A 24,862-nucleotide genomic window follows, 5' to 3' on the forward strand; every position below is an offset into this window, starting at 1 on the left:
TACCATGGTGTACATGGTTCCCAATTGTACTAAGTAGGTGAGAGGCTGAAATCCTAAAATGTTCATTTTCCAACTTTCTCCAGTCTGTTGTCTGTCTTTGGATCGGCAATACTTGCCTAAACAACTGCTATGGCTTCGTTAATTTTTTGTCTCTAGCTCTCTGAGCTCTTCCATATGCAGCAATCGCAGAATTGGAGCAGCTTCATTAAAAACAGCATCTCCTGTGTCAAAACCAAGAATACGCTTTTCTAAAGCAACAGGCGATCGCTCTTTTGTTTGATTTACTGTAGCAACTGCATCCTGTGTTAGGCGGTCCTAGACCAAAATGCATTACCAGGTAATCATCATGACGCTGAATTTGAAGATTAGCGAAAGCCATTACGCCAGCCTTCACACATTGTTGACTGACAATTTTATACAAAAAATTATCACCGGTTATTTTTTCGTAATTGAATATGAAAATGAAACCATTTAATTTTTTAAATTACAAAATCCTATATTACTCTCAGCTATAAGAATTGTATAAACTAATGCAAGTGCAAAAACGAGGTAACTTATCGATCAACAACGTTTGGGCTTGAAAACACTAGTTTTTTCGTGACGCGTTAAAATCATTATTTACATCCAAACTGATTAGTGGCTCAACATCTTTAGCTGCATTGTCACCAATCCTTCCTTTTTTGTGAGATCAGAAGGCTCCAAAAGCCATCTTTTAAATATCTCAAAAGCTTAGATTAGTCTTACTAGAGTAAGTCGACAAGTAAATGACAACTAGAATCTATTAAACTATAGCATTTCCTCAATAAATTTATTCATCTGTTTAAATCTGACGCAAAACTTACTGCCGACGAGGATGGGATTCGAACCCACGCGTGCAGAGCACAATGGATTAGCAGTCCATCGCCTTAACCACTCGGCCACCTCGTCCCGCCAGTTCTATTCTTCCTGGTACCTATAGGGAGTAATACTAGGGGGATGTGACGCAATATGGTAGCCGCCATTTTGTACGGAATAAAAGAGCCGATCTTTTTTTACAGCAAATAAAAGAAGATGGCTGCTCCCATGATAAGGGGTATCTCAGTGGGGGAAACAAAAGAAAATTCGGTAGAAATGAGAAATCTTGAGGGTCTAAAACCGGTATACAAACTGAAAAGGAAGCTGGGTTAAAGGAGTCTTCGGAACTGGGTGCCTCTGGTGCAAAGGGGCGGAGCCGACGCTTTAGAGCGGCTTTGCGCTTGCGCATCAACTAGGCGGTTAGATTTGAATACTGCACGGAGGCAGTCTGGGCGCTGTTGAGGTGAGTATGAGGCGGTGGTGAGCTACCTCTTTGAGGACCGAGAACCCCCCCCAAACGAGTCGGAGGAGAATTTGTTAAGCAGGAGGCTACGGCTGGTAAAGAAAATGACCCTTTCGTTTTGGGCTTCGGGGCTGGGGGGGGTTTAGGTTTAGTCTGAATGCCCTGAGAGTCAGTGGTGTAAGGACGCTCTGTCAGCCAGGCTGCCCACTAAGGCGCCGGGCCCAGTGTGGGACTCTTTTCTTTCCTCACCCGGGCCTGCGCTTTGTGCCGCCTCTCTCCTCCCGAGCACTTCCCAGCCAACCTGGGCCCCTTGGGACGCCTCGGCTTGTTTATCCGCGGCTCCCTCGGTCTCCGGGTCCGCGGCGCCCCGCTGTCTCCTGTCCGCGTTCCAGGACTCTTTCTCGCACCCCTACAGCTCTTCCCAAGGGAAGCTCTCAGCTGTTCGTATTTCTGACTCAGGCTTTTCTTAGATATAAATGAAATGACAGTAATAAGTGATTTTAAACTCTCGGCTTGTCGTGGTTTATTTGCAGTGTTTGGAGTGCTAGCAGCACTAACAGTTCCGGTTTCCTGCAAATACAATAACATTAGCAAATGAATTAGTACGCCACAAATGAATTTTTATAAGTCTTCCTCTGTTCATTATTAGCTCAGAGTTAAAGCCCCTTTCCTTGCTGTTTATCTCAATACTAGAGTTTAAGAAAAAAATTTTAAAAATAGAAACAAAAAAAAAATTTTTTTTTAAATTGCCGACTGGAATTTAAAAAATAAGTTCCTAGAGATGTCAGAGAAGACTAAGCAGAGCTTACTCTTAGGCATTAGAATGAAAGTTTTCACTTCAATAGAATTGGGTGAATCGAATTTCTCAGATATTTATTGGGTTCCTGTTGTCTTATGTTAGGGCTGGGAGCGGATGATTCAGAGCCCCTGATCTAAAAGTTTACAGTCCAAAAGAGAAATAATATATACAAATAACTGTAATACAAGACAGTGTAAAGGATTATAGGACATTTTAAAGTTGTATGGGAGCACAGAGAAGGAAAACCTTATTTGATACCTCGAACAATGGAGACTAAGATTTCGTGGAGAAAGTGGCATTTGAAGTGTAACTTGAAGGGAGGAATGATTTACAGAGGTGAATGTATCAAGATTTTGCTAATTGAATGTTGGGTTCAAAAAAGTATAAGTCTTCTTGATTGTTTGATGGCTGGAAATGTTTATAAGATATCAAAGAGTTGAACACTGAGTAAAAACGTTTGGAGTGGTAGTATTAATGATGATAAATGAGGAACTGTATGAAATACTCTAGATATTGATAGGATGGCTGTGCAATAAAACTTCCAGTGACAATGGTAATGTTTTATTTCTGCACTGTTCAGCTCATTACCCATTAGTCACATGTGACGATTGAGCACCTGAAATGTGGCTATTGTGACTGAAGAACAGAATTTTAAATTTTATTAATGTAAGTTTAAATAGCTACTATATTGGACAGCACCAGTCTAGAGGCTGTGTCAATGGACACTATGGAATATAATAACTCTAGTCATTGGTAGTGTAAATGCATAAGTGGACGAAGAGCTAGAAAGTAAATATTTCAGACTTTGCAGGCTATGTGGTTACTGGCATGGTCTCTTTCATATATTCTTTATTTGTTGCTGTGTTTTGTTTTCTACAACCTATTCAAAATGTAAAAAACCACTTCTAAGGACCCATTTGGCCCAGGAGCCATAGTTTGCAGACCTCTGGGTTATTTAAACTAGTAGTTCCCGAACTTTCTTGGCTTCTGGTGCCCTTAGGCCAAAAGAAATGCCTAAAGTTTCCATTTAATAGTTAGATCCAAACAACTTTAGAAGTTGTTATTAAGTTGAAATAAATTTATGTCCTAACCACACAGTAACCATTTGAAAAAAATAATATGCATACATTGAAGGAAAAGATATTTTAATTTTATTCTTAAAAATTACAATTATTCATTAATTGGATATCTGTACCTGTTGAACACTGTACAAATTCTCAAATCTTGGAATCAATTGGACATTGCCTCCCTCATTTCCTGTACTACGTTGATTAAAAAAAACTGCTTTATATCACAACATCTGCCAAAGACCCAGATTTATAATAATCTGTTATCAAAACTAATGTAAGCCTTGGCTGGTGTGTCTCAGTGGATTGAGTTTCTGCCTGAAACCAAAGGGTTGCCAGTTCGATTCCCAGTCAGGGCACATGCCTGGGTTGCAGGCCAGGTCCTCTGTTGGTGTTGCGCAAAAGGCAACCACACATTGATGTTTCTCTCCCTCTCTTTCTCCCTTCCTTCCCTTCTTGCTAAAAATAAATAAACAAAATCTTTAAAAAAAACAACACTAATGTAATGCAAAACTATTTTGAGCTAGTAGTTCACACAGTTCCTGACAGATGTTGAGAACTGCTGTTTCTCACAAACATTTAAAATATCTCAGGACACCTCTGTGAATATGCTATAGCTCCCCTGGTTTCCAGGTGCAGTTTCAGAACCAATCAATAATCAACTAATGTGGCAGTGATCAAGAGTTCAACTATAACAGCATTTTATAAATGAGGCTTAACATAGGGATCTGGGGTCCCATATCTGTGTTAAAGGTGGAACTTACAGTTTTGTAATAAATAGAATATTTTAAAAAGGAGACTAATAATTTTTGAATCTCATCACTTAATTAAGTGCCAGCCAGTCTATAGGTTAGACAGGAATGATGCTTGATGAGGATTTCAAACAGTGAAGATATTTAGGTGATTCTGATTTGATAATATTTAATAATATTATCTGTGAATTTGAAAATGTCACTGAATTTGAAAATATTACCAAAAGGAGAAAAAATATGCATATCAGTCATCATAAAGATAACTTTAAAGAATTGTTTCTTAATTACTCATTCAGCAAATGAGTACTGTGCTAGGTTCTCAGACTATAACAGTGAACGTAAGAGACACCAGCCCTATTCTCGTAGTTTACTGTTGGGGCTAGGGTAATTGGGGAGATAACAAGAATAATTAACTTACATAACAGACTTTTAAATTACATTGTGGTAATGCTACCAAGGAGACAGAGTGTTTTTCTTTGCTTGCTTGCCAAGAAAATAAAATATAAATTCAAATATAAGTTCAATGCAGGAAAAAGCTTTGTGTGTGCAAGAACAGAAATGCTAGTATGGCTAGCACAGTGAGTGAAGAAGACAGGGGTAAAAGATGAAGTATGGCCCTGGCTGGTGTGGCTCAGTGGATTGAGTGCTGGCCTAGGAACCAAAGGATCACAGGTTCAATTCCTAGGGCACGAGCCTGGGTTGTGGACAGGGTCCCTGGTTGGAAGAGAGGCAACCACACATTGATATTTCTGTCCCTCACTTTCTCCCTTCCCCCTTTCTAAAAATAAATAAAATCTTAAAAAAAAAAAAGATGAAGCCTGAGAGGCAAACAGGGACCACATCTTGCAGAGCTTTGTTAGGACCTGGTGAGGAAGCCATTGTTAAGTAAGGGAATGTCTTAAATGTGATTTATGTGTAAGAAGATAATGCACTAGTATGTGGAAAAAGGACAGTGGTTGAGGGATAAGAGTGAAAGCAGGGATACCAGTGAGGTGGGCAGGGTATTGCAATATTGTGAGAAAGAATGGTAGCTTGAATTGTGGGGGTGGTACTAAAGATAAAAGTGAGTGGATTTGGGATATACGTGGTCTGTCCAGAAGGTATCCAGCCATGTAATATGAAAAACAGGCATTTATTGAAGAAGATACATGATACAAGAAACATTGTACATAGGACAAGGATGCCTCAGTCCCCTTCAAAGTAGGCACCTTGGGACTTCACACAGTTCTCCTAATGCTAATCAGTCTCATCTATCCTGTTGTATTTTCCTAAATCTCATTAACCATCTGAACTCTCTTCCCTTTCAAAGGTGATTTTAGTTTGGGGAAAAGCCAGAAGTCACAGGGCACCAAATCTGGGCAGTAGTGGGGCTGAGTCACCTGGGTGATTTGATGTTTTGCCAAAAATCTCTGCACAAGAGGTGATGCATGAGCGGGCACATTGTCATCATTAAGCTGCCAATCACCAGTTGCCTGTAGCTGCAGCCTTCTGAGTCATCCAAATAGTTTTCACAGCACAATGTTCAAGCTTAATGCAAAATTTGATGCAGATTTGTTGCTTTACTCTCTCAGTCATTTTAAATGCGATGGCCACACAGTACATATGCTCACTCAACATCATCTACCACCTCCACTGACCGGTACAGTGAAGTTGTCATTGTTCACACATACGCATTCCAGTTCGCTCTCCTTGGCTGCCAGGTTACATCGATGTTGTGCAAACTGTTCTCATTACATTGACAATGACTGGACTTTTTCTGGACATACCTCATATATTGGAAATAGAACTACTAAGACTTGGTAATGGTTTGGATAAGAAGTGGAAATAGCTGTCATACTTGTTTGATCTCAAAGGGAAAATTTTCAAAGTTTCACCATTAAGATGATTGTTGCTGTTTTTTAAAAAAGATAGTGTTTGATTAAGGAATTAACTTTCTATTCTTATTTGCTAAGTTTTTCTTTTGTTTTAAGCATGGTTGTTAAAGTTCATCAAACTTTTTACCTGTTGAGATGATTATATGATCTTTTTATGTTCTACTTTTTATTTTAAGTATATTGATTATATTGTTACAATAGTTCCAATTTTTTCCCCTTTGCTCCCCTCCACCCAGCACCACTCCTCCCCCAGGAATCACTCCCCAGTCCATGCCCGTGGGTCATACACACAAGCTCTCCAGCTTCACCCTTTCCTATATTATTCTTTTTTTTTAATAATTAATTAATTTTTTAACAATAAAAAATAACAATCCTCCCCTCTCAGACTTAAGACCCTTTATAATCTTATAAAGGACAATGGGGGAAGGTCTCGTGCTCCTCTAGCAGCTTCAAGCTGGACATGGTCATCGTCCTACCTACCCTTGGGTCCAGAAATCCCTAATAAGAGTAGGGGTGTGGAGGGGAGGGTGGCCTTTCCACATGGGGAAGGATCTTGCAGACTCCAGGTCAGTTGGCTGTCCCTGGACAACGGCGTGCTTGGTTTAACAGGCTGGCATCCTTGTTGTATTCTGGGGGCAACAGATTTGGCAACAGGGTTAAAGGACATCATTCAATCCATAACCACTAGATGACAAAAGGCAGGTATTAATTTTTCAATGTCCCACATTAGGGAAAAAAAGGGGTTCTTTGGAGGAAGGTGTGCCAGGCATGTTTCACCTGTCCAAAACCCTTTTGCCCATTATACTTAGGCTGAGGGAAATATTTTAGGTTTCCCCCCTCTCAGACCGCTGGGCCCTTTCTGTCCAAGCCATTAGGATAGAAAAGAGAAACCAGTTTTAAAGTGAACCCCACAGACCACCCCATTCTTCACCAACCCAGCCACTTAGTTCAGCCTAACAGTTGAGTCTCAGGAGGCAGCAGTGCAGACAGGATTAAGTGAGGCCTATACATACAAAGAATCACTCAGGTAATGAGATCATAGGCTTATGCCCTTTGAAAACAGAAAACATGTTAATTTATGCTATATAACCCACAAACAAGTCTCTAAATCTGTAATACTATCTTATTGGAAAGACATCTAGTTGCAAGGCGTTTGACATTCTTCTTGCCTGTAAATTAAGCATCTCTGATGATGCCATAGACCTAGTTTAACTTTCAAATGAAAAGAAACTTTAAAGACGGTTAGCTGCTATTATTTTTTCATTTTAATCTGTTAGTATGATTACATTAAAATTAATTTTCTAATGTTAAACCAATTTTGCATTTTTTGGAATAAAACCAACACGACCATGATATATATCCTTTTTAAAAATTGCTGACTTCGTTTTCCTATTTATTTAGGATTTTTAGATTTATGGTAGTGAAATTGGCATGTAATCTTTTTTTTCTTGTACTGTATTTATCTGGGGGGTGGGTAAGGTAGTTGTTAGGTGGAGGTAGTTGCAAGGAAAGAGCTGTTTGTTTTTTTTTAAGATTTTATTTATTTTTAGAGAAAGGGGGAGGGAGGGAGAAAGAGAGAAAGAGAAACGTGAATGTGTGATTGCCTTTTATGTGCCCCCAAATGGGAACCTGTCCCACAACCTAGGCATGTGCCCTGATGGGGAATTGAACCAGTGACCCTTTGGTTCGTAGGTCGGTGCTCTATCCACTGAGCCACACCAGCCAGGGGAAGGAAGGAGCTTTTTTAAAATACAAAATAATTAGTTTAAAGTAGTGAAAGTGGTTGCTTTTGGGAAGTAGAAAAATGAAGATGTTTTAGAAAACCAATCTTATAAAATCAACTTCTTATGCTGTGTACAAAAAGCTAAAATTTTTAAATATTTTGGGTGTTACCTGTGAACAGGAGATAAGTGAAACCAGAAGAATCAGGTGAGAGACTGGGAGAGTGATGGAGGACAAAAGGAGAAGGTCAGAGATCAAATCCTAGAAGATGCCCATCATCTTATCTATATTGATAGCTAATTGAATAAATTGATATTAAAAAATAAATGGACGTTTTTTTCAGTTGGAATTTTGGGTTGATTATGAAGAATCATTTCCTAATTTGGCTTTTGTTATATATAATGAAAGCATGTAAAATAAGATATCTTTTAAATAATTGGTGTTTTTACTTATTGCTAAAAATAAGAGCGTTGATTCTAACAGTTTGAGTATATGTTATTAATTTAGTGTTGTGGTAGAAATATTATTGAGTCAAATCTCTAGTTTTTTGTTTTTTTTTTTGAAATGGAATTTTTTCTTACCCAGGGCTGAGGTTCAAAAGTTAATGCATAAAGTAAAATTCTCGTATAGTAATGAGTAGGTAGGAACCAAGACCAATTGAAGAAATGTCAGGTTTTGCCTCATTTCACAATTTTTCGAAGACAAACACTTATTGAATGGAGTTGTAAGTGTAATCAGTTGTAAGTGCACTATTTAAAACTTGTTTGCGTGTCTGAAAATAATTTGTTGAGTACTTATAGTTCTTTTCATAAGATAAATATGCATACTATGCAAAGCTACTGTTTTAATACCTAATTTACTTCATTTTGGTATTGAATTATTATGTAATCCATAAATGTTTATAAACTAGGGCAAACTTTTATTTTAACCACTAAAGTCCATATCATCCCATTCAGAGCTAATCACTGATTTTATTTTAAATATGAGAATTTTCTAGGAGTATTGATTATAACAGTATGTAGTTTAATCTCCTCAAAATTTCTTGTCTTTTAGCCCCATAGTGTAGCTTTCCTTCCTTGCTTTTTTTTTTTTTTTTTTTTTTTTGGTTGGTCTTTTCCCGGAAAATAATGCTGAAGTCAAAATTCTGCTCATAATCACTTCATGGATTGTACTTTCTCTTCTTTCTTTCTCACCTTTTCTAATATTATGTGTTTGTTACAGAAAAGGTTTTCTTCAAAAATGGATGTGATGTCTTCCGAGACTAATGAAGAAAAGTAAGTTCACGCAGTGCATCTAAAAATGTTAAACTCTATCAGAGAAAAGATACTTCTCAACTAGTAAGACCTATTGGCTTTATAACACTTCTTTTGCCCCGGAAGAGAATGGAAAAAGGTTTCAAAAGTTATCAATAGGTTTTCCTTGCCACATCTTTATATAAACTCATCTACAATCAAAGCCAAGAGAGGCTTTAGAGACCATGCCCCATCTCTTCACTTTAAGGATGAGAAAATTGAGGCACAAGGAAATGAAATGATTTGTCTAAAATTGGCATCACAAACTGGTGGCCTGGTTACAATCAGAGACATATTTTTTCCCCTAAGCAATGTGTTTTAAATTTTTTAATTAGTTGCCAAATATCAAAGTCTCAAGAGTTCATATAACAATTAGATTTTCAACTTTTCTTGAAAAATCAGCTATGGCAACATTGGGCTTACATTTACATTAATCTGAGTGGAGTAATGGCTATGCCCTTTAGACCAGGCTGGAACTCTCCATTATAGTCTCCACCCCACCTATTTTTCTTGTGCTTACTAAAGTATTTGTGTAGCCTCCATAGGTGTTTGAATTTTCAAAACCTGGCCTAAAAATCACACAGTAGTAAAACCAGAGGTAGAGCCTCTTGATTTATAGCCCATTTATCTTATAATTGTACCTCTGTAAATATTTTAAATTATGTTGTACTGATTATGTTCTAAGAGATGGTATTGTAGTATATAATATATATTTTAAAACACTGACTTTCTAAATATTGACTTTAAAGTGTTATAAATGTTGCTAAGTGAAAGTGATGTCAAGTGTTAAGTGAAAGTCAATTTAAAAGCATGTAAGGGATGCTGTGGGCTTTTGAAAATTCAGTCTTTTTTCAGTGTATGTGGAAATTTTTTTCTCTTTCAGTGACAATATAGAGAGACCTCTTAGAAGACGACGTTCCTCAGTAAGAAACATTTATTTAAGTTAATTGTTAACATTTTTTGAATGATGACTATATACAACAGTAATTTTGGCTATGGCATCACCATTCCACCCCCACTGGCTTCTGTTGCTCTCTGGATAATGACTTGAATATTTAACCTAGTTACACAATCTATAAATATATTAAAATTTGAATTTTATTATTAATACTTATTAATTTTGCGGTGATTTTATGAATTGTATACTATGAATATTATACTTCAGTAAAGCTGTTTAAAAATATATTTAGCCATGGCCAGGTGGCTTAGTTGGTTGGAGTGTCCTCTCATACATCAAAAGATTGTGGGTTGCTCCCTGGTCAGGGCACATACCTAGGTTGCTGGTTACATGCCAGGTCAGGGCATTTATGGGAGGCTGCCAATTGAAATTTCTCTTTCACATCAATGTCTGTCTGTCTGTCTGTCTCTTTCTTTCTCTCTGTCCCCCTCCCTACCTCTCTCCGTCTCCCTCTCTCTTCCTCCCTAAAATTAATAAACATATCCTCGAGTGAGGATTTAAAAAATAAATATATATTCACACACACTGGTATACAAAGCTGTAGCAAGACAAAAAATTTCAACTTAAACTGATTTGAGCACAAAATTTTTTGATTATGAAATTGAAAAATACAAAGATAAGAATGACCATTTTATTTATTTTTCATTTTTACAAAACTAAGAATGACTTTAGGCACAACTTACTGACCAGGGATTCCAACAATATCATCAAGAGTAGGATTTCCTTTCACTTTTTCTACTGACTGCTTTCTGCTTTCTCTAGGTAATATCCATTATAGGATAGGCTCTTTGTGATTACTACAGTATATCTAACCTCTACCAACTTCCAAGTTCAAGTCCTACATAAAAAATAGTGTATTTCCTCAAGATAAAAAGCAAACAAACAGCCCTTGACTGGTATGGCTCAGTTAGTTGGGTGCCAGTTCCATCCCCTGTCAGGGCACATGCCTGGGTTGCAGGATCAGTCAGGCTGGTACGAGAAGCAGTGGATCCATGTTTCTAATGATGATGTTTCTCTCCCACTCCTCCTTCCCTTCCCCTCTCTCTAAAAATAAATAAGTAAAATCTTAAAAACAAAAAACAAAAACCTTAGGATTGAATCATTTGGCTTGATTATCTCAATGTGGGTCAAGTTCTTATTCCTGAAATAATCACTATTACTGAGAGAATATCATGTGCAGATTGTTCTAGAACAGGGCTATGTTGTACCCTAGGTTGAGATGGAGCTTCACCAGACCACATGGGATCAGAGTTGACAAAATAATTGGGGAATGTGTGCAGGGAGAGAGAAGGGAACACATAGCACATATTTAAATGAACCACAAAGGATAGCACTGAACAGTATGAGTCTGAGGAATTGGAGAGGTTTTTACAGGAATTTTAGCATGTCTACCTTTCTATTCATGGTATTACTTGAAATGAACTGATTATTAATAGATATGCCAGATTTTCTTTAATATAATAGTTCTCTTACTTCTAGATTTTGAAACCCCCAAGGAGTCCTCTTCGGGATCTCAGAGATGGGAATGAAATAGTTCAGGTAAGTTTCTAGTACAAATGCTTCCTAGATGACCATTTTCAGTGATATTGTTAATAGTCAGGAACTTTGTTAGCCATATGAAGAGAGAGCATCAAAAATGATTTCAATTAGCCCTGGCTGCTGTGGCTCAGTGGATTGAGTGTCGGCCTGTGAACCAAGTGTCACTGGTTCAATTCCCAGTCAGGGCACATGACTAGCTTGCACGTCAGGTCCCCAGTTGGGGGCGCGAGTGAGAGGCAACCACACAGTGATGTTTCTCTCCCTCTCTTTCTCCTTTTCCCTCTCTCTAAAAATAAATAAATAAACAAATAAATAAATTATTAAAAAAAAAAACTCAATTAAATATGAACAAGTAAGCATCCAGTGACTTTCAGGTTAAAATCCAAACATTTGAGTAAGCTGGAACTCATGATTCTTAACCTTCATTTACTTTACAGCCTCCTTTCTTGCCATTCTCACACATGTGTCTCACCATTTGGAATTGCTTACAATTCCCCAAACAAGACATGAATTCTCAAATCTGCAAGTATTTACATATAATATTTCCTCTGATTAAATGACTAGCCCTTCATTGTTCTTTTTCTTCCCAACAGTTTATTAGCATTTTTTCAAACATACTGAAAAGTAGAATTTTACAGTGAATGCTCATATAGTCATCACCTCATTTCTATAATTAATATTGTATCATACTTTATCATAAATCTATAGCCCTCTTTATTTGGTAATTCCTATTTGTCTTAAGACTCAGCTTTGGAATCACTTTTCTCAGAAAAATCATCCCTCAACACCTTCTATTATAATTGTTTACTAATGTTCATACTAAACTGAGAGCTCCCTAAGGACAGGAACTTTATCATGTGCTTTTTAAATCTATTGTGCCCAGTACATAATGGCTTTTAGTGCTTTTGTTGACTGATGCAACATTTTGAAGAATAAAATTCTGAGTGCTAGTTCTACTTTGGCCTTTCTTTTCTTCCTTCCTTCCTTCCTTCCTTCCTTCCTTCCTTCCTTCCTTCCTTCCTTTTCAGTTTATGTTTAATATTGTTTTGTATCAGATTCAGGTATAGAGCACAATGGTCAGATAATCATAAACTTTACAAAGAGCTCCCCCCTGCTGATATTTTCACTACCTACCTGGCACCAAACATAGTTGTTATAATATCATTGACTATATTCCCTATTTTGCACTTACATCTCCTGACTGTTTTGTAACTATCAATTTGTACTTCTTAATCCCTTCATCTTTTTCACCCAGTCCCTCAACCCCCAACCTCTTTGGCAACCATCAGTTTGTTCTCTGTATCTATGAATCTGTTTCTGTTTTATTTACTTTTTTATTTTGTTCTTTAGATTCCACATGTAAGAGAAATCATATGGTATCTGTCTCTCTCTGACTGGCTTATTTTACTTAACGTAATATACTCTCTAGTTCCATCGATGATATTTCAAATTGTAAAATTTCATTCTTTTTTATGACTGAGAAATATTCCATTGTGTATATATATATATATATATATATACTGCAGCTTTTTTATCCACTTATCTATTGATGGGCTCTTGAGTTGCTTCTGTATCTTGGCTATTGTAAATGATGCTGTAATGAACATAGCAGTGCATATATTCTTTTAAATTAGTATTTTGGGTTTCTTCAGATATATACCCAGAAATGGAATCACTGAGTCATAAGGCAGTATGAGGAACCTTCGTACTCTTTTCCATAGTGGCTGCATTAATTTGCATTCCCACCAACAGTGCACAAGGGTTCCCTTTTCTCCACATCCTTGCCAACACTTGTTGTTTATGGATTTATTGATAATAGCCATTCTGATAGGCATGAGGTGATATCTCATTGTAGTTTTAATTTGCCTTTCTCTGATGATTGTTGACATTGAGCATCTTTTCATGTCTGTTGGCCATCTGTGTGTCCTCTTTAGAGAAGTGTCTATTCTGGTTCTCTGCTCATTTTTTAGTTGGATTATTTGGTTTTTTGGGGGTTGAATTTTATGAGTTCTTTATAAATTCTGGATAATAAGCTCTATCACATGTTTCATTGGCAAATATGTTCTCCCATTCAGTACATTGTCTTTTCATTTTGTTGATGTAATCTTTCTATTTCTCCAATATATTAAGCTTTTTTCTGCATTAGGGACCATGTACACATTCTGCCTAAAATGTTTTCCCTCTATCCAACTCTTCATCTGACTACTAACTCATAGTTCAGGTTTCAACTTAAATATATTGTTTCAAGTAAATCTTTCCTGATTTTCAGGCTGAATTAGGTTTTTGTGTAGTTTTCCTTCATACCACTCATCATATTTTGAGTTATATTAAAATTTTTATTTATTGATTTGAGAGAGAAAGAGAAACATTGATTTGTTGTTCCACCTATTTATACATTCATGTTTCCTTCTTGTGTGTGCCCTGAATGAAGATTGAACCCACAATCTTGACATACTGGGACAATCTGTAACCAACTGAGCTACCAGGCCAGGACCATATTTTGAGTTTTATATCTGTGTGGATATTTTGTTTTAATGTTTGTTTCAGCATTAATTTTCAGTAAAGTAGAACTGTTTTCTTTTCTACTGTTTTTTTCATCACTCAGCACAGGATCTAGAGTTTATGTGTATTTTTTTAAATGTTTGTTTTTTAATTTTTTTAAGTATATTTTATCGATTAGGTTGTTACAGTAGTTCCAATTTTTTTCCCCTTTGCTCCCCTCTGCCCAGTAACCCTCTTCCCTCCAGCAATCTCATGCCCCTTAGTTCATGTCCATGGGTCATGCATGTAACTTCTTTGGCTTCACCCTTTCCTGTATTATTCTTAAATTCCCCCTGTCTATTTTGTACCAATTGATTATGCTTCTTAATTCCTGCACCATATTCCCATTTCTCTCCCTCCCCGCTCCCAGCCGATAACCCTCCAAATGATCCCCATACCTATGATTCTGTTTCTCTTCTGGTTTGCTTAGTTGAATTTTGTTTTTATTTTTTAGATTCAGTTGTTGATAGTTGTGAGTTTGTTGTCATTTTAGTGTTCATAGTTTTGATCTTCTTTTTCTTAAGTAAGTCCCTTTGACATTTCATATAATAATGGCTTGGTGACGATGAACTCCTTTAGCTTCACCTTGTCTGGGAAGCACTTCATCTGTCCTTCCATTTCAAATGATAGCTTTGCTGGATAGAGTAATCCTGGTTGCAGGTTGCCTTTCATCACATTGAATACTGCTTGCCAGTCCCTTCCTGCCTGCAAAGGGTCCTCTGAGAAATCAGCTGTTAGTCCTATAGGCAACCTCCTGTAGGCAACTCTCTGCCTTTCTCTTGTTGCCCCCAGGACTGTCTTTATCTTTCACCTTTGGCATCTCAATCATGATGCGTCCTGGTGTGGTCCCCTCTGGGTCCAGCTCGCCTGGGACCCTCCATGCTTCCCAGACCTGTATGTCCATCTCCTTCACAAAATTTGGGAAGTTTTCCTCATTTTTTTCAATTCTTGCTTCCTCATTCTGCACTGGTTGACTGTTTTTTTCTTCCTTATGTTCCAAATCATTGATTTGAACCCCGGTTTCCTTCCCTTCACCATTGGTTTTGTGTGGATTTTCCTTTGTTTCACTTAGCATAGACTTTACTTCTTTTCTTATGTGTTTGCCATACTCAAGAATATCTGTCAAGCCTGTAAGCATCTGTATCCCCAGTGTTCTGAATTCTGCATCTGTTAGGTTGTCTGTCTCCTCATCTGTTAGGTTGGCTATCTCCTCGTTGCTTAGTTCTTCCACTGGAACCTTGATCCGTTCCCGCTTTTTGGGCCATACTTCTCTGTCTCCTCATTCTGACAGGCTCATATGTTTGTTTGCCTCCATGTCCCAGGTAGAGCTGTCGCACCTGTTACGTGGTAAGGGGCGAAGCCTTAGGGATTCGTCAATACAGGGCGACCTGTTTTACCATGTTGTGGCGCTGTATGTGGGGGAGGGGTCAGAGAGGGAACAATCCCGCCTGCCCAGTACTCACCCCTCTTCCAGGCACCTCTTCCACTTCCGCACTGGGCTGGCGCCCCTCTAGCTGCTGCCCTTGCCGTCTTTCCCAGAGTAGGTGGGTCTGCGGACGTTCTAGGACCATGGGAGCCCCTCAAACAAGCAGATTCTGCTGAGAAACCAGCAGTTTCTGCCTCCACCCCAGCCCCCACTGATCCACAGTCAGAAGCAATGAGGCTTGATTTTTCCCTGTGCTGGGACCGTGAGCTCTTGGGTCTCCGGTGAGGAGTTGGGAACGCTCCCCAGGTGTCCCTTCTGCCTTTAAAATGTGTGACTGCGCTTTCTGCCGGACTGTTGCCACCGCCGCCAGTGCTGCCGCTGCTGCTGCCACCACACCGCGTCCTCTCTGCCCCGGCTCTGCCCCTCCTACCTGTCTGGATGAGTATTTCTTCTTTATATCTTTGTTTGCTGGACTTCCATGCAGTTTGATTTTCTGGAACTTCTCGTTGTTTCTAGTTTTGAGGTAGTTGTATTCCTTCTTAGTTGTGGAGGGAGACGCAGTGTCTGTCTACACCTCCATCTTGGCCGGAAGTCTGTTTTTTAATTTTTAAAATATTTATTGGGGTGGCATTTGGTTAATAAAATTATATAGGTTTCAGGGGTACAATTCTAGAATACATCTTCTATGTATTATGTTGTATGTTCACCATCCCAAGTCATATTTCTTCCATCACCATTTATCCCCCCTTGACCCTTCCTCCCTCCCTCCCATTCCCCTTTTAAATATGTTTTCAGTTAATTTTGAATTATTAAATCACAGATTCATAGATTCATCGAGCTTTAAAATCAACAGGACCTCACCCATGATCTTGAATCTAGTTTCTTCATTTTATAGGTAAGAAATAGGGGTCCAGAGACATTAAATGTTTTGTCTAAGCCCACATAGCTAGTTAGTATCAGACTTCAAATTAGAGCTCTAATCTACTAATTTCTAATATACCACACAAATTTCTTTTTTTTTTAGTAAGAAATATGCTAGTATTTAGAACTGAGAGTTCTGTTGAAGGGCACTACAAAGTTCTAGCCCTTGAAGACTTGAAATAGTCTAGCAATTTCTCTTTCTGTCTCTTCTGATAGAACTAGTCAAAGTTAGTTTACAGAGATTACAGCAGGTCAAGAAAGAAGTGGATATAAGTACCTTTGCAGGAATGCAGACCTAATTTGTGTAAGGCTACATTGCCTAGGTCCACCATGCCTTCTAAGAACACTGAGGAGAGTTTACATTTTGAGAATCAGTTCTGAGGGAACTTAACTTGGTAAGTTGCATGTCACACGTGCCTTTTCATCCATGCTTTATACTTTACGTTAGATCTTCAAAGACTTTTGTAAAGAAAGCCTTTCAATAATAAAAACACATTGTATTAAAGTTGTGTTAGTCTGTATTTACTGTGTCAGTATTATTGTCATATTAAGCTCGAGGTCACATGTATCATCTGCTAGGATGAACGTGCCTGATTCTTTGTTATAGTAAGACTTGCGTTCAGGTATTCAGAATTAGCACAGTAAAATTCTCTGTGGATTTTGTTTATTTGTCTCTCTTGCTTTTTGTGTTTGGTATCTATGTGAGTAAAAATGTTTGCTCTTGTTAAGAAGTATGATGGAAAATAAAAATTGTATATTATAATGAAAAGTGCTCAACGTTAGTAATCATTAGGGAAATGCAAATCATAACCACTATGAGATGTCACCTCATACCCATTAGAATGACTCCCATTAAAAAGCAAACAAACGAAAAATAAACCCAGAAAATAACAAGTGTTGGCTGGGATGTGGAGTAATTGTAATCTTTGTGCCCTGTTGTGGGAATGTAAAATGGTGCAGTTGCGATGGAAAACAGTATGGTGGTTCCTCAAAAAATTAAAGTAGAATTACCATATGATCCAGCAATTCCACTTCTGGGTATATAGTAAAAGAATTAAAAGAAGGATCTTGAAGAGATGTGCACCCCTGTTCACAGCATCATTGTCCATAGTAGTCAAAGGGAAGAAGCAATGTAGTGTCAATTGACTGATGAATGGATAAATAAAATGTGGTATCATTGAAACATTACTCACCCTTAAAAAAGAAGGGAATTTTGGCACATATTACAGCATGCATGAACCTTGAGGCCCATCAAGTAAACTAGACACAGAAGGAAAAAAGAACTTATTATTCCACTTAAGAAATACCTGTAGTAGTCAAATTCATAGAGACAGAAAATAGAATGGTGGTTACGGAAAGGTTAGGGGGACAGGGGAGTTGTTTAGTGAATATAGAGATGAAAAGAACTCTGGAGATTGGTTGCCTAACAATTGGTTGCCTAACAATGTAGATATACTTAATATTACTGAACTGTACACTTAAAAATGGTTAAGATGCTTGAGTACATTATGCTAAGTGAAATCAGCCAGTCACAGAAGTACTAATACTGTATGATTCCATTTATATGAGGTATCTAATATGGTCAAATTCTTAAGCAGCAAGCAGAAGAGTAGTGGTTGCCAGGGGCAGAGTGGAGAGGCAAATGGGAAGTTGCTAATCAACCAGTATAAAATTTCAGTTATGCAAGATGAACACATTCTAGAGCTCTGTACAACACTGTGCCTATAGTTAACAATATTATATTCTACCTTTAAAAATCCGTTGAGAGAGGAGATTTCTTGTACACTGTTCTTAGGATAATAATATAAAAAATTTTTTTAAACAGTTAAGGTGATAAATTTTATTTGTGTATTTTGTTACAATTAAAATTTTTTTAGTCTTAAAAATAATATAATAAGGTTACCATAACAGACAACATGTCATCTGCTTTAGTCTCAGTCTTTCTTCTTGATAGCAAAATAGCCATTCACTTAAAAAAGAGAAAAGGTAAGGGACAGTAATCTTAAATATATATTATTTGTGTTAGTATGCTTATTATCACTCACATTTAAAATTATATTCATATTTGTTAAGTGCTTCTACTTTGGAATATTTTGGGGAATCAAATTAATAATAAAATTACTAATATCAAGTTATTTCAGAATAAGACTTGATCTTTCTGTAGTACTCTGGAGACCTAATCACAGTAGTTTCATTAAGAATCATACCATATAATTTTTGCCCTTAGGAACCCAGTGCTTTGAGAAATAAGAAAAGCTCTCGTCGGGTCAGCTTTGCAGATACTATAAAGTAAGTTGAAAAGAAATAATTTACAGTGACAAGTAATGCTTTTTTGTGTGTCAGAACTAAATGTCGGTGCTGACTCAGTTCATCTGTTGTTTCTATTAGATAAGAATTAGGGAACTTTATTTTTAAAAATTTTATTTATTTATTTTTAAAGAGAGGAGAAGGGAGGGAGAAACAGGGAGAGAAATATGATATCAATGTGTGGTTGTCTCTAGCACGCCCCCAACTGGGGACCTGGCCTGCAACCCACGCATGTGCCCTGACTAGGAATTGAACCAGCGACCCTTTGGTTCACAGGCCAGCACTCAGTCTACTGAGCCACACCAGCCAGGATGTGAATTGTTTTTTAAGGTTGTTATCTAGCATTATGCTTAATGAAAAACATTGAAAGCATTCCCTCTAAAGTCAGGAACAAAGCAACTAAATCTTACCACTGTTATTTAACATTGTATTGGAGGTGCTAACCAACAAAAATAAACTAGAGAAAGAAATTGGAGTTATAAAAATTGCAATGATGGGCATAAATCTATTACTTTTTGCAAATTGTATGTTATGAAAATTCAAGAATATCAATTGAAATGCCTCTACAATTAGTAGGATATAAAGTTAACATATGGAAATCAACATATTTTTTCTATGTAAATAATAAACATAAAAGATAAATGTCTTCTATTAGGTTAAATTTTGTTGCTATAAATATGATACTAAAAACATATAAAGAATAAAACCTTACTGAAGAATACTAAATAAGTATACAAATGAAGGCATAACAAGTTCCTGAATAAAAAGATTCAACACCTAAAAGATGTCACTTCTTTCTAAGTTAATTTATTAATTTAATGTAATTCTTATGTTAGTGTTTTAATGATAATTATTTTCTTGATGATCAGCAGTATATTTGCATTTCCGCATTGATTCAAGAGTTGTTTATTAAGAGAATTTAAAAATATCTAAGTGGTGCCCGGATGGTGTGGCTTGTGAACCAGTTCCATTCTCAGTCAGGGCACAGGCCTGGGTCGTGGGCCAGAGCCCCAGCTGGGGGTGTACGAAAAGTAACCAATTGATATTTCTCTTGCACATTGGTGTTTCTCTCCCTACAATCCCCCATCTCTGAAAATAAATAAAGTCTTAAAAAAAAAAACTAAGTGGTAAGGACATTTTGTTAGTGTTAATTTTTAGTTATATTGTACTCAGAATGCTAATCTTGTATTATTTTGATTTCTTTTGAAATTTTCTTTGTAATCTTGTACATGATCAATTTTTGTGAATGATCCATAGGTACTTGAAAAAATGATATATTTTGTATATTGTTTAATGTATATCATCTATATCCACCATATACCTTATGTTATTTGGGTGTTTTATAATTTTATATAATTTTAGTCACTTTAATCTGTCAAATTATATAACAGGTAAATTAGACTTATTGATAGTGCATTTCACTTTATCTTTCTGTATTTCCTGTAGTTTTTCTTTATGAATGTTGATTCTGTGTTCATTGGTATGTCATTGTTATATCTTTATTTGGAATTGCACTTTCTTTTTTGCTTTAATATATTTCACTGATTATGCTATTATAGTTGTCCCTATTTCTTCCCCATTGCCCCCTCCACCTGGTACCCTGATTCCCTCCCACAATCCACCCCTTTTAGTTCATGTCCATGGGTCATGCATATAATTTCTTCGGCTTCTCCATTTCCTAGACTGTTCTTAACATCATCCCCCTGTCTATTTTGTACCTATCATTTTGTACTTCTTAATCCCTGCACTTTTCCCCCTATTCTCCCCCCTTCCCCTCCCAACTGATAACCCTCCAAATGATCTCCATATCTATGATTCTGGTCCTGTTCTGCTTGTTTGTTTAGTTTGTTATTTGGATTCAGATATTGATAGTCGTGAATTTATTGCCATTTTAATGTTCATTGTTTTGATCTTCTTTTTCTTATATAATTCCCTTCAGCATTTCATATAAGAATGGCTTGGTGATGATGAACTCCTTTAGTTTTACCTTGTCTGGGAAGCACTTCATCTGCCCTTCCATTCTAAATGATAGCTTTGCTGGATAGTGTAATCTTGGTTGTAGGTCCTTGCTTTTCATCACATTGAATACTTCTTACCAGTCCCTTCTTGCCTGCAAAGTTTCTTTTGAGAAATCAGCTGGGTCTCATGGGAACTCCTTTGTAGGTAACTCTTCTTTTGCTGCTTTTAAGATTCTCTCTAACCTTTGGCATTTCAATTATGATATCTTGGTGTGGTCCTCTTTGGGTCCATCTTGTTTGGGACTTCCTGTGCTTCCTGGACTTGGATGTCTACTTCCTTTGCCAAATTAGGGAAGTTTTCTTACATTATTTTTTCAGATAAGTTTTCAATTTCTTGCTCTTTCTCTTCTCTTTCTGGCATCCCTATGATTCAGACATTGGTATGTTTAAAGATGCCCCACAGGTTCCTAAGCCTATCCTAGTTTCTTTTGAATTATTTTTTCTCTCTTTTTTTTTTTTTGATAAAAAATTTTTTTTTCTATTACAGTTGTCCCACTTTTTCCCCCATTGCTTCCCCCTACCCTGCCCACCCCTTCCCCAGAGTCAATCCCCACTCCATTGTTCATGTCCATGGGTCATTTATACTACTTCCTTGACTAGACCCTTCCCCTTCTCACCCCATTCTCACTCTCTCCCCTCCCGTCTTGTCACTGTTAATCTGCTCCTTGTTTACATGCCTCTGGTTCAGTTTTGCTCGTTTGTTTGTGTTGTTTATCTTTTTTCTTTCTGCTGTTTTTTTTTTTTTAGACTTTATTTTCAGAGAGAGAAGGAAAGTAGACAGTGAAGGAGAGAAACATCAATGTGCAAGAGACACGTTGATCAGTTGCCTCTTGTGGCACCAACTGGGGACCCCGCCCGCAACCCAGGCATGTGCCCTTACAGGGAATCGAACTGGTGACCTTTCGGTTCACAGGCTGGAGCTCAAACCATGGAGCACACCTGCCAGGGCACTTCCTGCTATTCTGATTGAATGCTTTTTCCTTCTTTGTGTTGCAAGTTGTTGATTTGATTCTTGGTTTCATCCTCTCCACTGTTGGTTTCCTATAGGTTTTTCTTTATTTCACCTGATGCAACCTTTATTTCTTCCTGGGTCTTTTTTATGCTGTTGAAGTACCCAGTGAGTTCCTGAAGCATCCTGATCACCAGTGTTTTGAACTCTGCATCTGATAGATTGGCTCTCTCCATTTTGTTTAGTTCTTTTTCTGGAGTTTTGTTCTCTCCTTTAATTTGTGCCATATTTCTTTGTCTCCTCAATTTGGCAGCCTCCCTGTGCTTGTTTTTGTGTATTAGGTAGAAAGCTGCTTTGACTCCCTGTCTTAGTAGTGTGGTCTGTTATAGGAAAGAGCACCTGTTAAGTTTTATGGGGTGGAGCCTGAGCTAATCACCAGAGCAGGGCAACCCTTGTCACCGCTCTGTTGCTCTGTGTGGGGGAGGGCGCAGAGAAGCGACAATGCTGCTGCCTGGCCTCTGGAGTTTTGCCTGGGAGGAAGCTGTCTCCCAGTACTCGCCCTGTTGCTAGTAACTTCACTTTCTTCCTGATTGCCACTGGTGCCCTTCCAGCTGTTGCCCTAGTACTGAATCCCAGAGGTGGGTGGGTCCGTGTGAGTCCTACCTAGGTCCATTGTGGGCCCTTTGAGGAGTCTCTTGAGAATCTTGCATTTTCTTCTGCCACCCCAGCCGCCACTGGTTTTTATAGCCAGACGTTATGGGGACTTATCTTCTTGGCATTGGAACCCTGGGCTGCTGCTCTGGTCTGGGGCTGGAATCCCTCACTCTTGAGGTATCCCTCCTGATTTTTATCCACCACATGTGGATGTGGGATCGCCCATTCCCATCTCCAGGCCACTCTGAGTCTCCATCCCTCCTACCCATCTGAATGAATGTGGCTTCTTTAAATCCTTGGTTTTTGGACTTCCACACAGCTCGATTTTCTGACAGTTCTGGGTGATACTTGTTTTGTAGTCTAGTTGTATTTTTTTGCTATAGTTGTGCACAAAAGCGAGGTATGTTTACCCATGCCTCCATCTTCTCAAATTGCACTTTCTAGCACTATGAAATATTTATCTTTGTTTTGTTTATTGCTTTTGACCCAAATTCTCACTAGAGTGCTATTAAAATTTCTGTCTGTGCTATATTTTTGTTTTCATTTGCCTGGTATACCTTTGTGTATTGTTTGATCATATATGAACAATGGTAAAATTAGTCTATTTACTCTCCCCCAACCCAATTTTAGTCAGTAGTATACCTTTGTACTATTAATATATTTAAACTTCAATTAAAACTTCATTGATTTGAAGATGAAATATTGCCATTTGTGACAAAATGGATGATCTTGAGAGTCTTGTGTTAAGTGTAATATTAGATGGAAAAAGACAAGAACTGAATGATTTCACTCATACGTAGGTTATAAAACAAATAGTAACAAATTAACGAGCAAACAAAAACAAAAACAAAAATGTTACCAGAGGGGAAGAAAGGTAGAGGGAGGATGAAAAGAATAAAGGGGGTCAAATATTTGGTTCTGGAAGGAGACTAGACTTGAATTGCTGAGCACATAATAGAGTATATAGATATATTATAAAGATGTACATATGGAAAAAAATTATTGTTTTATATGTTATCCTTTGGCAGTTATAATAGATGACATAATTAGCATATTTCTACCTCTCACCTTCTGGCCATTGTTCCCTTCCCCCATTTTGGGTTTTTATATCATCTTTATCTGTTTCTCTCAGTATCTGACATTAGGGCATCTGTCACATTTGTTTGTCTTAGTTCTGTTATATATAGTATTTAAATGTTCACATCCATTCCTTTGCTATATATATAGTTGCCCTAATTATCACTTGGTTGACTGGAATTTCTTCTCTCATTGTTTCCCCAAGAAGGGCTCATTGAAATGATATTCCCTGAGTTGTTGGGTGCTCAAAGCTGTTAGTTATCATCTTTATACTTGAGGAAGGTTTATGTGAATATAAAACCTTCAGTTTATATTTTCTTAAGGGATTTGTAAATGTGGTCCATCATCTTCTGGCATTGAATGTTCCTATGAACAAGTTTGAGCAGTACGTGTTTTTTTTTCCCTCTCATAAAATGATTGGATCTTTTTGACAGGTTGCCTAACAGATTTATCTTCAAGGTTTATTAACTTTTACTGTGATACATCTCCATTTTGAACTTTCTGGCTCTTGAATCTTGAATTAACTTTTAAATATTTTTCTCTATTCCATTATGTTAGATTTCTTTAGGGACTCAATACTTTATAAACAAATTATGTTTATGATCATTGTTTCTGTGTGCATTATTTTCTCTTAATTTGTTTTATTTTTTCATTTAAAAAAGTTTCTCTATATCCTTTTCCATATTTTCCAAAGTGCTTATTCAACCTTTTGTCCCTTCCAGTTTTGCCTTCATTCTGTGATGATTATATTTTTTGTTCTACTTCTTTCTTGAGTTTCACCCATTTGTGTTTCATTTTCTACTCTTATTATCTTTTTCTTGAGTTCTTGTATTTCTGCTTTCATTTCTGTTCTTTCATAGAGATGTTTGCTTTGCTAGGCTTTTTTTTTTTTTAATCCTCATCCCAGGACATTTTTTCATTGCTTTTAGAGAGAGGAAGTGGGTGGTGCAGGGGCAGGGGGTGGAGAGAGAGAGAAAAGGGGGAAGGGAGTGAGCAATATCTGTTGGTGGCGTTTTCATACACACCTTGACTGGGAATTGAATCTGCGACCCTTCAGTCTACTGGATGATCAACCAACTGAGCCAGCCATCCAGGGCTGCTGTTTTTTAAATCCTTTGCAAACTGTGTATGTACAATTTTCATCTACTTCGCTCTGGGACAACATTTTCCTGATGACTGTTTTTCTTATGTTAATAAATTGTCAAATATTAATTGACCATATAGGCATGATTTTATTTCTGGGCTGTCTATTCTGTTCCATTGCTCTGTATGTCTTTTTGTGCCAGTACCATTGGTGGGTGTTTTGTTTTGTTTGTTTTTTAATTATTATGGCCTTGTATAGTATAATTTGATATCAGGTAGGTTAATTCCTCCAATTTTGTTCTTCTTTCTCAAGATTGCTGTGGCTATTTGGGAGTCTTTTGTGGTTCCATATAAAATTTTAGATTATTTGTTCTAGTTCTGTGAAATATGCCATTTGCATTTTGATAGGAATTGTGTTGAATCTGTAGATGGATTTGTGTAGTATGGACATTTTAATGATGTTAATTCCTTTTTGTCTATGAGCAAGGCTTCTGTTTATTTGTATCTTCTTCGATTTCTTTCTTCAGTGTTTTATAATTTTTTGTTACCTCCTTATTTAAATTTATCCCTAGGTATATTATTTTAT

General features: G+C 37.3%; 1 protein-coding gene and 1 non-coding gene across 2 annotated transcripts in view; one reads left to right on the forward strand and one right to left on the reverse strand.

The window, feature by feature from the left end:
- Positions 1 to 845: 845 nt before the first annotated feature.
- TRNAS-GCU (transfer RNA serine (anticodon GCU)) lies at positions 846 to 927 on the reverse strand. Its single transcript has one exon. It is a non-coding gene; the product is annotated as a tRNA-Ser (tRNA).
- A 316-nt stretch (positions 928 to 1,243) lies between these two features.
- Positions 1,244 to 24,862, forward strand: part of KNL1 (kinetochore scaffold 1) — a 53,910-nt gene continuing 30,291 nt past the window's right edge. The window contains exons 1-5 of the mRNA XM_090270418.1: positions 1,244 to 1,297; positions 8,733 to 8,785; positions 9,687 to 9,726; positions 11,241 to 11,300; positions 18,416 to 18,477. Coding sequence (XP_090126544.1) covers positions 8,751 to 8,785; positions 9,687 to 9,726; positions 11,241 to 11,300; positions 18,416 to 18,477 — 197 coding nt within the window. The 5' untranslated portion in view covers positions 1,244 to 1,297; positions 8,733 to 8,750. The remainder of the gene's footprint in view (positions 1,298 to 8,732; positions 8,786 to 9,686; positions 9,727 to 11,240; positions 11,301 to 18,415; positions 18,478 to 24,862) is intronic.

Source organism: Furipterus horrens, unplaced genomic scaffold (genome assembly GCF_987537825.1).
Source record: "Furipterus horrens unplaced genomic scaffold, mFurHor1.1.pri manual_scaffold_3, whole genome shotgun sequence".
Taxonomy (NCBI): domain Eukaryota; kingdom Metazoa; phylum Chordata; class Mammalia; order Chiroptera; family Furipteridae; genus Furipterus; species Furipterus horrens.